This window comes from Grammomys surdaster, unplaced genomic scaffold (genome assembly GCF_004785775.1).
Source record: "Grammomys surdaster isolate TR1022 unplaced genomic scaffold, NIH_TR_1.0 126158, whole genome shotgun sequence".
Lineage (NCBI taxonomy): Eukaryota > Metazoa > Chordata > Mammalia > Rodentia > Muridae > Grammomys > Grammomys surdaster.
Window position 1 is genome coordinate 1,430,996 of NW_021620966.1, and position 12,059 is coordinate 1,443,054.

General features: G+C 48.3%; 1 protein-coding gene across 1 annotated transcript in view; it reads right to left on the reverse strand.

Annotated features, from left to right (window-relative positions):
• Positions 1 to 287: 287 nt before the first annotated feature.
• The window catches only part of Strip1 (striatin interacting protein 1), a 19,932-nt gene continuing 8,160 nt past the window's right edge, over positions 288 to 12,059 (reverse strand). The window contains exons 9-21 of the mRNA XM_028757404.1: positions 9,960 to 10,142; positions 9,266 to 9,483; positions 8,142 to 8,207; positions 7,975 to 8,038; positions 6,832 to 6,903; positions 6,256 to 6,330; positions 5,969 to 6,066; positions 4,717 to 4,843; positions 4,418 to 4,518; positions 3,654 to 3,720; positions 3,094 to 3,198; positions 2,382 to 2,586; positions 288 to 1,218 (exon numbers count right to left, since the gene is read on the reverse strand). Of these exons, the coding sequence (XP_028613237.1) occupies positions 971 to 1,218; positions 2,382 to 2,586; positions 3,094 to 3,198; positions 3,654 to 3,720; positions 4,418 to 4,518; positions 4,717 to 4,843; positions 5,969 to 6,066; positions 6,256 to 6,330; positions 6,832 to 6,903; positions 7,975 to 8,038; positions 8,142 to 8,207; positions 9,266 to 9,483; positions 9,960 to 10,142 (1,629 nt within the window). The 3' untranslated portion in view covers positions 288 to 970. The remainder of the gene's footprint in view (positions 1,219 to 2,381; positions 2,587 to 3,093; positions 3,199 to 3,653; positions 3,721 to 4,417; positions 4,519 to 4,716; positions 4,844 to 5,968; positions 6,067 to 6,255; positions 6,331 to 6,831; positions 6,904 to 7,974; positions 8,039 to 8,141; positions 8,208 to 9,265; positions 9,484 to 9,959; positions 10,143 to 12,059) is intronic.

Consider the following 12,059-nt stretch of genomic DNA (forward strand, 5'->3'; position numbering starts at 1 on the left):
AGGGAAGAGATACTTTAGAGAACTGATAACTTTCAGGCCATATTTCTAAGAGAGAATCTCACATAGCCTAAGCTGAACTTGAACTATATAGTCAAGGCTGACCTAGAACTTCTGATTCGCCTGCTTGCACCTCTCAAGTGGTGAGATTACAAGTATGTGAACGGCTATGCCTGGCTTATGTGGTGCTGCAGACGGAACCCAGGGCTGCTTACCTGCCAAGTAAACACTGTAGCACCTATGCTACATCCCCGGTCCCCAGAACCTGCATCTACAGACAAGGCAACAGGGACAGTTTTGCTTTCTTTTAATGTAAACAGAATACACAAACACATTTAAAACCCCAGCATGACACAAGTGATCACACAGAGTTTTGTATATTTACAGGCCATGGCAATCAAGAGGAAACCAGCACCTCTGGCTTTGGGAAGCCTCACTCCACCTTTGACCACATCCAAAACCAGGGTGCAGAGGCTGTGGTATCTATCACTTCTGGACAAAACTCAGCAGGATGCTGGAATGGCACGAGATACCCTAGAGCACGACCAAGGCGCTGACTCTGTTCTTGGCCCTCATGCCAACCCTCCTTCTTGACCAACTGACATGGCCGAGCTGCTCAGGAGTCAGCGCGACCTCACGATACAGCTGCTGAGGAGACAGGATGCGAGGCCCATCTCAGCTCTTCCCAGCCTAGGGCTACTTGTGAAATGAGTTTCAATCAATCATATCCAAGAGAGGAGGGTAGAAGCTGGGGAAGTGGAGGAAGAGTAGATCCCAGCTTGGAGATGACTGCTCCTGAGAAGGATGCTGGGAATCAACCAGAGGCTAACCTGCGTTCACTCCCAGGCTCAGGGCTGGCTGTAGAGGACTCAATGGAGCTGTGCTGCCACCTGGAGGGCAACAGGAGCATTGCAGCAATGGTGAGGTCAGTCCCTCAGGTATGAGATAAGATCATGGTCTTCTTGAGCCCTCCTCACTGCAGCAGCTCTTCCCAGGAAATGGGCTTAGAGAAGACCTCTCTTTCTAGCCACAGGTCATAGTTCATCTGGAAGTCCTCAGGAAGATCTACCCGCTGGCCCAAGACGCTCTGCAGGCAATTGTCCACTGGCAAGAAGTCAGGGTTGCTGTGGGTCCGGTCATAGCGCCGGGCATTGAATCGTTCAATGTTGGCACGGAGAGCACACTCCTCTGCCTGGAAGTCCCACGGCCGGGCATCAAGATCTGAGACAAAGCAGGAAACCTCAGGAGTCAGACCTATAGGAGCTCCCCATGAGTTAGAGTATGATTTTAACCAGGAGATGACCTCCAAACCCCTGCCTCAGGAAGATGAATAGAAATTCCTTCCCAGTAGAGGATAGTCAAATATAAGGAGAAAATCCCTAACTCGGAGAAAGAGACTTGTTCCCCCAAAACATGTAGACAGATGGGAGAGCGCTGGAGAAACTCTTTTTAAAGCACAGTCTCCCCTGGTTCTAGAGGACAGAGATATATCCCTGAACTCCATTATTTGCTCATCCTCTCTCCTCCATGATAGAACGTCATGTACCACCTTGAGCCCAGATGCCAGTTACAGAGTTACAGGGTGATGTAACTGCAACAGTGTAACACAGCAACACCAGATAGACAACAGTCAGACTGAGGAAAGATGTCGGAAAGATGTCGTAGATATCCAACAGTATACAGAGGTCAGAAGCAGAGCAGCATGGCTAATGCTCAGGGACCAAGTGTAGTTGCCCTCTGTGCCTGTGCAGTCTATTCTCGGGCACAGAGGGCACACTGGAGAGCATGGGCATCTGTGGCTGTTGGGATCTGCAGAGCTTCTGGAAGCCAACCTCAGCAGTTACTGAGGTTTCATACTCTGTCCTGGAGTCTCGGGTGTGACCAGCACATAATGGGCTTGAAAAGAAAGCTGCAGACTATGGGGCCAGACAAGTGAATGAGTGCCCCTTCCTGTCTTAATGTTTGATTTTATTCCTATAGGAACTAGAAAGCTAATCAGGAATTTTACTCAGGAGGCAACAGCATAAGATAAGTATGTTGAAAAGATTATAGGAGCCAAATCTGAGGCCAACAGAGGGGGAGAAACTAGAGGCAGAACCGTTGAGGATCTATTAGATTCAGGCAGCCAGAAGGCAGCTGCAGGGAGAAAGAGGGGGCAGAATCTTATGGCAATTTCTAGAAAAGACAGGATTTAGAGTGGAGGGACAGAGAAACAGATGAACACAGATACTGAGCACCTTCCCAAAGTCTTGCCAAGAGCCACTAAAACTAGATCCAGGCCTGCTCAGTGCCTAAGGGCAGAGAAAACTAGGGTATCACAGGCAAGGAGTCCAAGGTGTTCCTGGTCCTACCCTCTCCCACTCCTGTGTCGTATGTGGCCTCACCATTGCCATACGCCCAGTCGTCGTTCAGCCGGTGCCGCACCTTCTGGTAGATGGCAGACATCGTCTTCATGTTGCTCTTGCGCCACTGTCGCCCCAAATACTTGGTCTGCACCTTGAGCAGCTTCAGCACGTAGAGCTGCATCATGGCCTGTTTCACCTTCAGGGCCCGCTTCAGGATGGGTGCCGACTTAAACACCACCAGCATCTGGGCGGCCACGGTGGCAGCCATGGTGAGAAAGCCATAAGTGTGAGCGCCACCCCATGGTCACTTATTACTTCTGGGGTAGCAAACAGGATGACAAGCCATGCACTTTCTCTTGAACTCACTGGTTCACTGGCACATGGAAATTCAGGCACTAAAACTAGCAGAGCTATAGGCAAACCACAAAGGTTGGTCACCCTAACTATGGGTCACTCTGTAATCTAATTTGTGAACACTCATGGGCCTTCCCTGTTCCAAAGGCATCCCAGGGTGGAGGTGGTTCCTGACTCCTAGCTATCAGTTCCACCAGGATCAGGAGGACCAGAAAGTATCTCTGGCTGGGGGTTTGTTTCAACTGAGAGTCTCTTCCAGCTTCTGGTTGTACTTATCAAAGATCCAGAAGTCTGCAGACCTGAATGAAGACGATATTGCCTGGGAAGCCCCACCCTGAGGACTGTGTCCCAGGCGAGGGGGCACAGCATGCTCAGGCTGGCTGCAGCACCAACTCACCATGGTCCTTGAGTGTTTCCACTTCGTTAGCTTATTCAAGATCCGAAGCAGATTGATGCAAGAAAAGAGATTCCTCCAGCAAAACTGGTTGTTGTCACCAGCTTCCTGTAGGGAAAAGCCAGAGACAAACACAACTGTCACGACTCCAGGCTACTCAGCGGCAGCATCCAAAGGCCTTGACTGATTTCAACAATTCTATCACAGAATGCCCATCTAACAGCCCAAGGGGAACTCCACCCACAAGGTGACAGAGCATCCAGGACTCAGAGTTTTCCTGCAGGAAACATGAGCCATAAAACTAGGCAGCAGGCCCCAGACTTCAGCGGGAAGATGTATGCAGCTTGAGTGAGCAAGGTCTAGGTCAGCAGCCCTGCAGAACATGCTCTGACTAACGATTACCCAATCCCCAATCCATCTGCTCCACAACATCCCTCTCTGACTTTATGGCCATTTCTGGTACTTTAAAAGCCAAAGGTGACCTCTTCTAGAAGACACCTCTTTGTGTTCGGGGAGGTGACACTCATATCAAAGGGATAGCCAGGGAGATCTGAGCCACTCACCAGACTCTCTGCAGTTAGCTCTGGAAGCTCATTCACCACACAGTGAGGGTAATCCAAGACGGAAATGCTACAAAATGCAAAAAGACCCACGTGTTCAGTGTGAGCAAAGGCTGGGTCTGCCAGAGCAGCCTGACTGAACTGAAGCAGATGTAGCAATCTACCCCTTTTGTGCTAACCTGGTTTCCCTGACTACAAGATGAAGAAATACCTGCTACAAGACGGTATGTACAGTCCCTCTGTGACTGAATGAGTCTGTGATGTAATAAGTAACTAAGGGGTGGAGACACTACTGAAGCTTTTCCCTTAACATAAATCTGGAAGGTGGAGCTCAAGACAACTGATTTATGCCAAACCCTCTTGGAGGCCACAGCTAACTGGACAGTTCCCTTGTGATATCTCACACTGACAAGCAGGTGCTACCAGGTACAGCGGGCACAAAGTTAGGAGTGTACAAGAATCATCAGACAAGGCTTCATAGTACACAAGGCCAATCTCTGTGCAGAGAACTGGAAGGGGAAACAGAGGAAGGATAGAAGTGGCAATTCTAGAGCCTAGGATGAGAGCCTCCTGGTCAAACACACAGTCACTAGAGTAGCTAATTCCATAACTGACACACTGTCATTCATTTTGTCTCCTGAGGCCTGGCAAAATGTTATCCCATAGATGCTTAAAGAAGAAGTCCACTGAACAGTCTCAGTGGAGAGACAGCTAGAAGTCCTGCCACCTGTGCACACCACCCTTTCTTGGTCTCTGCTCCTTATCACCTGTTCTTGGCAGTGATGTAGGACATGATGTTTTGATTGAAGAACTTCAAAATCAAAGGGATGCAGTTGGCAAATACCAGGTGCTGGGCCATGTATTCAAACTGAAACCAACAGAAGAAAAATAAGCATAGCCTGTGCTCTGTCTAGAGATAAAAGCCTTGGCTGGAGGCCCTCACATTAGATCGCTTGTGCAAAGCTCAAGTGGGCTCAGAAGTGAAGCCCTGTTCTCTGGGGCTGGGGAAGCTGCGCTGCCTGAGGCCCTGCCCAGCCCACAGGAGGCAGACAGCCCCTCCAGGTACCTGGTAGACATGGTTCAACTTGAAGTGCTTGAGCAGCAGCAGCAGCACAGCAGAGATGGCCTTAACGATGACCTCTTTGTGGCGGTTCACATCCACGCCCAGCTTCATGCTCTGCAACACTGTTGTGCTAAAACACGAGTGCTGGGTGAGCGACCAGCACACAGCACCTCCTTCCTACATGTCCCCAGAGGAGATGGACTCCATAACCCTTTGGCAAAGTTCCACAATCCACAAACATCTCAGGGGTCGGCCCTAGGTTCTATCTCCCAAGCAACCCAGCTGGGAACAGCTTCTATCTTCCCTCCAACACATACTCAGTTCCTTTCTCTGCTTCTCCTCCAAAATTGAACTTCTTTTCCAAACTTTCCCTAAGCTTTGGCCACTCTATTAACCTGAGTTCCCTAAAGTATGTTCTGTGGAACACCAGTACGTGGGGAAGTTTCACGCTACAGTGGCAGGGTGGGGGATGCTGAAGTTAGATACATTTAGGAAGCACTGAATTATATGTTTCTTAATCCACGACTTCCTCACTGGAATCTTCAGAAGAAAAGTGGCATTTGATCATATTTCCTAGGATTATCAAAATGGCCTACTGTTCTCTGAACCTGTTCTCATCCCTCTGGTATGAGCCAATCCTTGCCTCTCCCTCACCTGGCCACCACCACCACCAGACCTGGGGATCAGCTCAGAACAAGGCAGGCCTGGCAAGCAAGTAGATCAAGTGTGGGCCTGGGTCTTTCCTTAATGCAGAATATGACCTCAGGCTGTTCTCGTGCATGAAAAGACCTGTCAGCCAGGGAGGAAGAACAGCTAAGAGTTTCACTCTCTCCTCTGAGACATTTGCCATGACTCTGCCTGCCAGCTGACCAGCCAGTAGGAGAAATGCCACACAGGCACAGGCTCTATGGTGGCTGCAAACTGACCAGGAATTACCCATCCCGTGCAGGGTGTGCCAACCATATGGCTCTAGAAGAAGAGCTCTGAGAAAGTCTACTGCCCATCTATTTCACAAAGGAAAACTGGCATTCCTAATTCACTAACAAGTTCACTCAGTAACAGTCTGTGCTGGGATTCAGGCTAAGCCATCTCCTACCTGGTGAAACTTATCCAATCAAATCCTTTGTCTGAATCAGAAATACCCTAAATTTCACCTGCAGCAAAGTTAGGCCAAGGAAAGAAACCCACCTGAAAACTCTGGCCCTGCCCCTCCACCCTTGCTTTGACCTGTTCCACTCACAGCACTGATACTCACGGCATCTCCTCAGGTAGAACATCTGCCAGGATGTTGATCGAATCTGTTTTGGCTTTTGACGTGGGAGCTGCAGCCAGTAGGATCTTCAGGAGGGCAATCTGGGAAAAACAGACCACTCAGATGAGCATCAGAGCCTAGGACCATTATATAATGAAGCCCTGAGAAGTGGGACTTCTGAGGGTCCTCAGGTGGCAGGAGCCTTGTAGGGTGCAGGAGACCAGCCCGTGCTCCTTCGTGGTCTCAGCACAGGAGCTTATCGAGAGGAGTCTCGGACACAGAGCACTCACCATGTACTGAGGCAGGCTGGGGAGCAAGCCTTGATAGAGGGTTTCTGCAGGAACTTGTTCAACTTCCTCTTCTCCCTTTAACATAAAACCTATGCTCAGGCTACAGTCTCCTGAGCCAGTTAACTAGCTGGCTGGAATGGAATCTCTAAGTATAAAAGTGAAAGAAGACTGACGTTGGTGATACTGACAGGAGGCTCTGAAACCTACAGCATCCCAAGAATGTCACTTGGGATAGTTTTAACTACTTCCTCATAAGGTACCATAGTCATGCATGCTAACAAACACCTGTAACCCAGCACCAATAAGGCTGAGAAAGGTGTTTGAGGCCATCTGGGCTACAGATAGATGTTATCTCAAATAAACAAGTAGATAACAAAGAGAGAAGGCACTAGTCTAACACTGGTCTTCTGTTACAAGCAGGAAACAAAGCACAGAGAGATCAAGGTTTATGCTCAAGGTGCCATTCGCAGACTGAAAGAAAGACATGGATGGGAATCTCTTCAAGGAGAGGCCTTGTGGGCCAGGCCCAGCTCAGAGACCAAGAGCAGTTGGGGACTTTGTGGCCTCTTAACTCACCCCTGAGAGAGGAGAGCGAAGGTATTCCTCCTCCATCTGGGCCTGGACCTCTGCAATCGATGTGTACTTGTGCTGAAGAGAGAGGCAGGAAAGAAGGTGCTGAGATAGAACACCCTTCTTCTCTGGCCACACCTCCCCCAACCTGGCAAAGACCCAAGATTTTATTTTGGTCTTCTGAGAGAGGGCTAAGTCACAACAAAGATTCCTAACTTAAAACTGCAATCTACTTCTGACAGCCTGTGTGAAAAGCCTATAGTGGTTAGTAAAAAGCAAAATAAAGTGGAAAGGTCTTTCAGAAGCAAAAATAACAGGAGAAAGACATCAGAGGCAAAAGTAACGGTATACTCAAAAGCCTAGCTGCAGAGACCACCTGGTACTACTAATTTCAAAACTGAACTTAAGCCAGGCAGTGGTAGAGCACGCCTTTAATCCCAGCACTTGGGAGGCAGAGGCAGGCGGATTTCTGAGTTTGAGGCCAGCCTGGTCTACAGAGTGAGTTCCAGGACAGCCAGGGCTACACAGAGAAACCCTGTCTAGAAAAACAATAACAAAAAAACCCCCAAAAAACCAAACCAAACCAAAAAAAAAAAAACTGGACTAAAAATATTACTATAAATATTATTTAATAAATATATTTATTAAATATAAAAATATTACAGTTGAGATGCATTGGAGATACTCCTCCTGACCCTTGTGTCTTCTCCCTGCTAATCCTGACACCTACAGCTCCTCCAGCTCCTTCTCAGCAGTGAGACTCCGCCGGCCCGCCTGCTGAGAGCCTGAGTCCTGTCTGTCCTCCAGCTCTGACTGAGCCTGCTTGGTTTCTAGAGTATGCTAGTAGCACACCCACCACGGTGCTCTCCAGCCACTCTATGAACAGCAAAGCTGACAGCATCATCTCCATCTGCCAACTCCTGTCAACTGCCTTAGAACTTGGATAAGGAAAAGGGAAGGCTGCTCGTGGGCTCCTTGAACTCTAAAGACTGGTACATACATATCCGTACCCGATGTCATACTTATGAAAGGAAGCTTCCCAGGCTCTTGCTGGCAGATAATAGCCCTTGAAAGGCTTCTCCCTTGGCCCAGGCTCACTTTAATCTCCTGGGACCAAACAAAGCCAAAAGTTCCCTTACCACCACTTACTTGTTTCAGTGTCTTGATGCTTTCGTGGATCGGCCTTGGCAGCCCCACCACTGTGTTGGTGTCACTGGAGAATAAAGAAGGCCTTATGCTGAGCCCAGAGCCACTCACCGGTCCGCTGCCCCAAGGCCAGGTGAGTGAACTTCCAAAGGACCTCAGGTCACACTCACCTTCCTAGAGTGTAGCCTATGAACTTGCTGCGGCTGGATTCAAGGAACATCTCAATGTCTTTCTCTCTACCAAGCAAGAAAGAAGGGCAGATTTTATCAAGTACTGTTCCAAGGTGCACCAGTCTCAGGCCTCTGTTCTAACAGTCAACGCATCTCCAGATGCTTATTCCAAGACAGGTCTCTTACATTAAGGGGTAAAATCTGAATTTTGGATACTTTATTTTTTACATAATTTTGTTGGGTTCAAAATTTAAAGTATGTTTATATTTCTATAATACATATGGCCAAGCTGACTCAAAATTAGGGACATATATAAAACTTAAAAGCACTGCTTATTCAAACAATAGTAATATTTAACACTTTTAAATACAAAGTGTAAGAGATATAAGCTACTGACTGTAAACAGGTCATTTTCTTGTTTCAGCAGAAACACCTTGGCTTTGAGGGTGACCTGTCCTACATTTTTCTCACACAACATAGAAAGCTGATAACATACCCTCTTTTATATCAGTTCATATACACATCTCTATTAAGCTGCTGCGTACCAAATATACTTCTTTTATTTTTGTTTTCAAGACAGGGTTCCTCTGTATAGCCCTAGCTGTCCTAGACTTACTTTGTAGACCAGGCTAGCCTCAAACTCACAGAGCTCCACCTGCTTCTCTCTGTCTCTCTAGTACTAGGATTAAAGGCATGTGCCACCATGCCCAGCTACGAACACCACTTGAACACTTCCGGCTACCTTCCTGGCTACCTTCCCATCTATTAACTCACCCAAGCATAGTGTTTAACACATTGGGTTTTTTTGAAACTCTTCATCTATCATTCTTAAATAAAAATCCACATGAAACTCTAAGATGAATGGGGATAGATTTGCCTAAACACTCATTTTTTTTCCTTGTCTTTGTTCACTACCAAGTTTGACTGGTTCAAATTACTGACACAGGAACCACACAAGGGTTCCTCTGTGTGACATCAACACGGCCGGCCATCCTCACAGAAGTGCCTAGGACAGCACAGGGTAGTCTAAGGTCATCTTAGCCTTGCGGAGGACTGCAGGCCAGCACTGGTCTGAGGATATGAGGGCTCTCACTTCAAGAATATTCTACAACTCCGAGACTCACCTAACCTTGGGAGCCCAAGGGAGCCCTTTTGGGCAGGTGAGTCTGTCGGTCTGAGGGTGCTGTAGTGGGGGAGGCATCACCTCGTCTCTCTCCAGGGGAAAAGCCTCCCCCTCCAGGCTGCTGTCGTCGTCATTCTCCTCTTCCTCCTCCCGAGAGTCGTCAGCCTTATAGGGATCCCGCTCGTTGAAGGCATCCAGATTGTCCTGCTTTATCAGAGCCTGAAAGCACAGGGAATGGCTAAAAAAAGTAGCCGCCCAATGAGATGGTGGCCGAGGCACTGATGGGAGCCTGAGAACAGCAGGGAACAGGGAGAAGGAGTTAGGACTAGAATGAAGTGTCAAGTCACTTCTTCTCCAGCACCTCAGAAGCTGCCATGATGTTAAGTAGCCACTATACACTGGGTCTGAGGCTGGGGACAGTGTCCCCGCTGTGGAGGCACTCCTGATCAGCTTGATCAGAGCTGACTTCTAATAACCTGCTGGCCCCAGGGATCATGCACCCTGATCCCACTCCCCGAATATGTACTCTGAGATCTCTCATACACCCCCACCCCACTCCCTGAGCATGTACTCTGAGATCTCTCATGTGCCCCTACCCCACTCCCTGCTCTGAGATCTCTCATGCACCCCCACCCCACTCCCTGAGCATGTACTCTGAGATCTCTCAGAAGGCCTGGGGCCCTTGGTTACCTCACCTTGTGCTCCCGTCGGCCCCGCTTCTGCTGCTGCTCAATCAGGTCCGAGGCAGAGGCTGGTGGGGAGGCAGCCCTCATGTTCCGGATCACCTTGATGCTGTCCTCAGGCAGGGGAGGAAGGCCCAGGAGAGTGCGCTTCTCAGCCTTCATGCTCTGCAGCTCCTCAAAGCCACCCAGCGTGCACTGTATAAAACGGGGGTGCAGAGCTTAGGCTGCCATGTCCTTCTTGACATCATTATGCTAAAAAGCATGCATGACATCATGGAGAACCAGGCCTTTATAGAGACCCACACAGCTGCTTGGATTAAAAACTAAAGCCTTCAAGGTCAGTCCAGTGCTCTCTATAAGGGACAAAGAGCAAAAGGATGAAGAATGAAACACTGGCTGACAGAAGCTGGCACATGATACACACAGCTCTATATGTGAGATACAGTCTCTAATTTTAAAGAGAAGCAGGTTGAGCATGGTGTGGTGGCACAGACTGATAATTCCCAGAAGGAGGAGCACCATAATTTTAAGTCCAGCCTAGTATACATAGTAAGTTCCAGGCTAGATATATAGACCATGTTTTTAAACCAACCAACCAACAACCAACCAGCCAAACAAAGTAGAGCCAGTTCTTTCAAATGTCAACAGACTAATGCTTCAAAACTAGACATGTGGCTGGGCGGTGGTGGCACACGCCTTTAATCCCAGCACTTGGGAGGCAGAGGCAGGCAGATTTCTGAGTTTGAGAGTTCGAGGCTAGCCTGGTCTACAGAGTGAGTTCCAGGACAGCCAAGGCTACACAGAGAAACCCTGTCTCGAAAAACAAAACAAAACAAAACAACAAAAAAAACCTAGACATGTCAAGCTTCCAATAAGACGAAACATAATGTGTGTAGCTCAAATGAAATAATATATTAAAATAAGATAGGAAGTAGTCTCAAGGCCTCACTAGAGGTCTAGGCTCTGGTCTAGTCACTGGCTGCTCAGTGTCACTGATGGGGAGTAACTCAGCTTTCCTCTCAGCCTGAGTGAGGCTTCCTGAGGAAACAGCTGGTCAAGATAAAGCCTGTACACACCCTGCACGGCTCTCAACTCATTAAGCTCTGGCCACTGAGCACAGAGATCCTCCTGGAGAGAGGGCTCCATGCTTGCCCCAGGCTTGGTTTCTGACAATGTCCCCATCCTAAGCATGACGGCCAGTCCACCCAGCATCCATTCTCTCCCAGGGTAGAAACAGAGTCCATTTCACATCACATCCTCAAGAACAGACCACCTAGAGGCTCCCTCTTGCTTCCTTTAAAAGACATCTTTGTGGGTTGGAGAGAGAGCTATGATGTTCAAGGCTCACAACCCAAGTAACAAAAGTCATCTGCCCAGTGGATTCCCGTTGCCCCACACCACTTTACAAATAGCGGTTTGGGAGTGGTCTCCAAAGAGGCATCTCATCTGAGGTGAAGCTGTTGCATGATTGATGAAACGGCTTTAACAAAGCCAGAGAGTTAACCCAGTATCACTTGAAGGCCTGCCTCCAACCCCCAGCTTTTTTTGAGACAAGGTCTTATTACCATGTAGCCTTTAATGGCCTCAGACTCACAGAGGTCTGCCTGACTCAGACTAAAGGTGTGTGCCACCACGTCCTGTATTTCCTTTTCATCTCTCTTCTCAAACTTAAAAAAACAAAACAAAACAATTGAGCCTGGTAGCAGATACTGACTACTGACAAGCCTGAGACAGGAATACTTCAAGTTTAAGGCCAGACCTTCTGTCAAAATAAAAAGTAAATGGTTGAGAACAGCTCAGTGGATAAGAGCACTTGTTTTGAAAAGATGAGGATATGAGTTTGAATCCCTGGTGTTCATAAAAAGCCAGACGAGCTGCATGCACAATTGTAACCCCAACAGAACTGGGTAGAAACAGTGAGACTTCTGGGAGTGCTTGCCTGCCAGCCTAGAACCAGGTTCCGTTAGAGACCTGTCGTAAGGGAATACAACCAAGAGTGACAGAGCAGGAAACTGATGTCTCCTCTGGTCTCTGCGCAGCTACACAAGTGTGTGCACATACCGTGCATACACCAAATGCACACCCACATGCACAGGAAATAAGTGTGTGCAC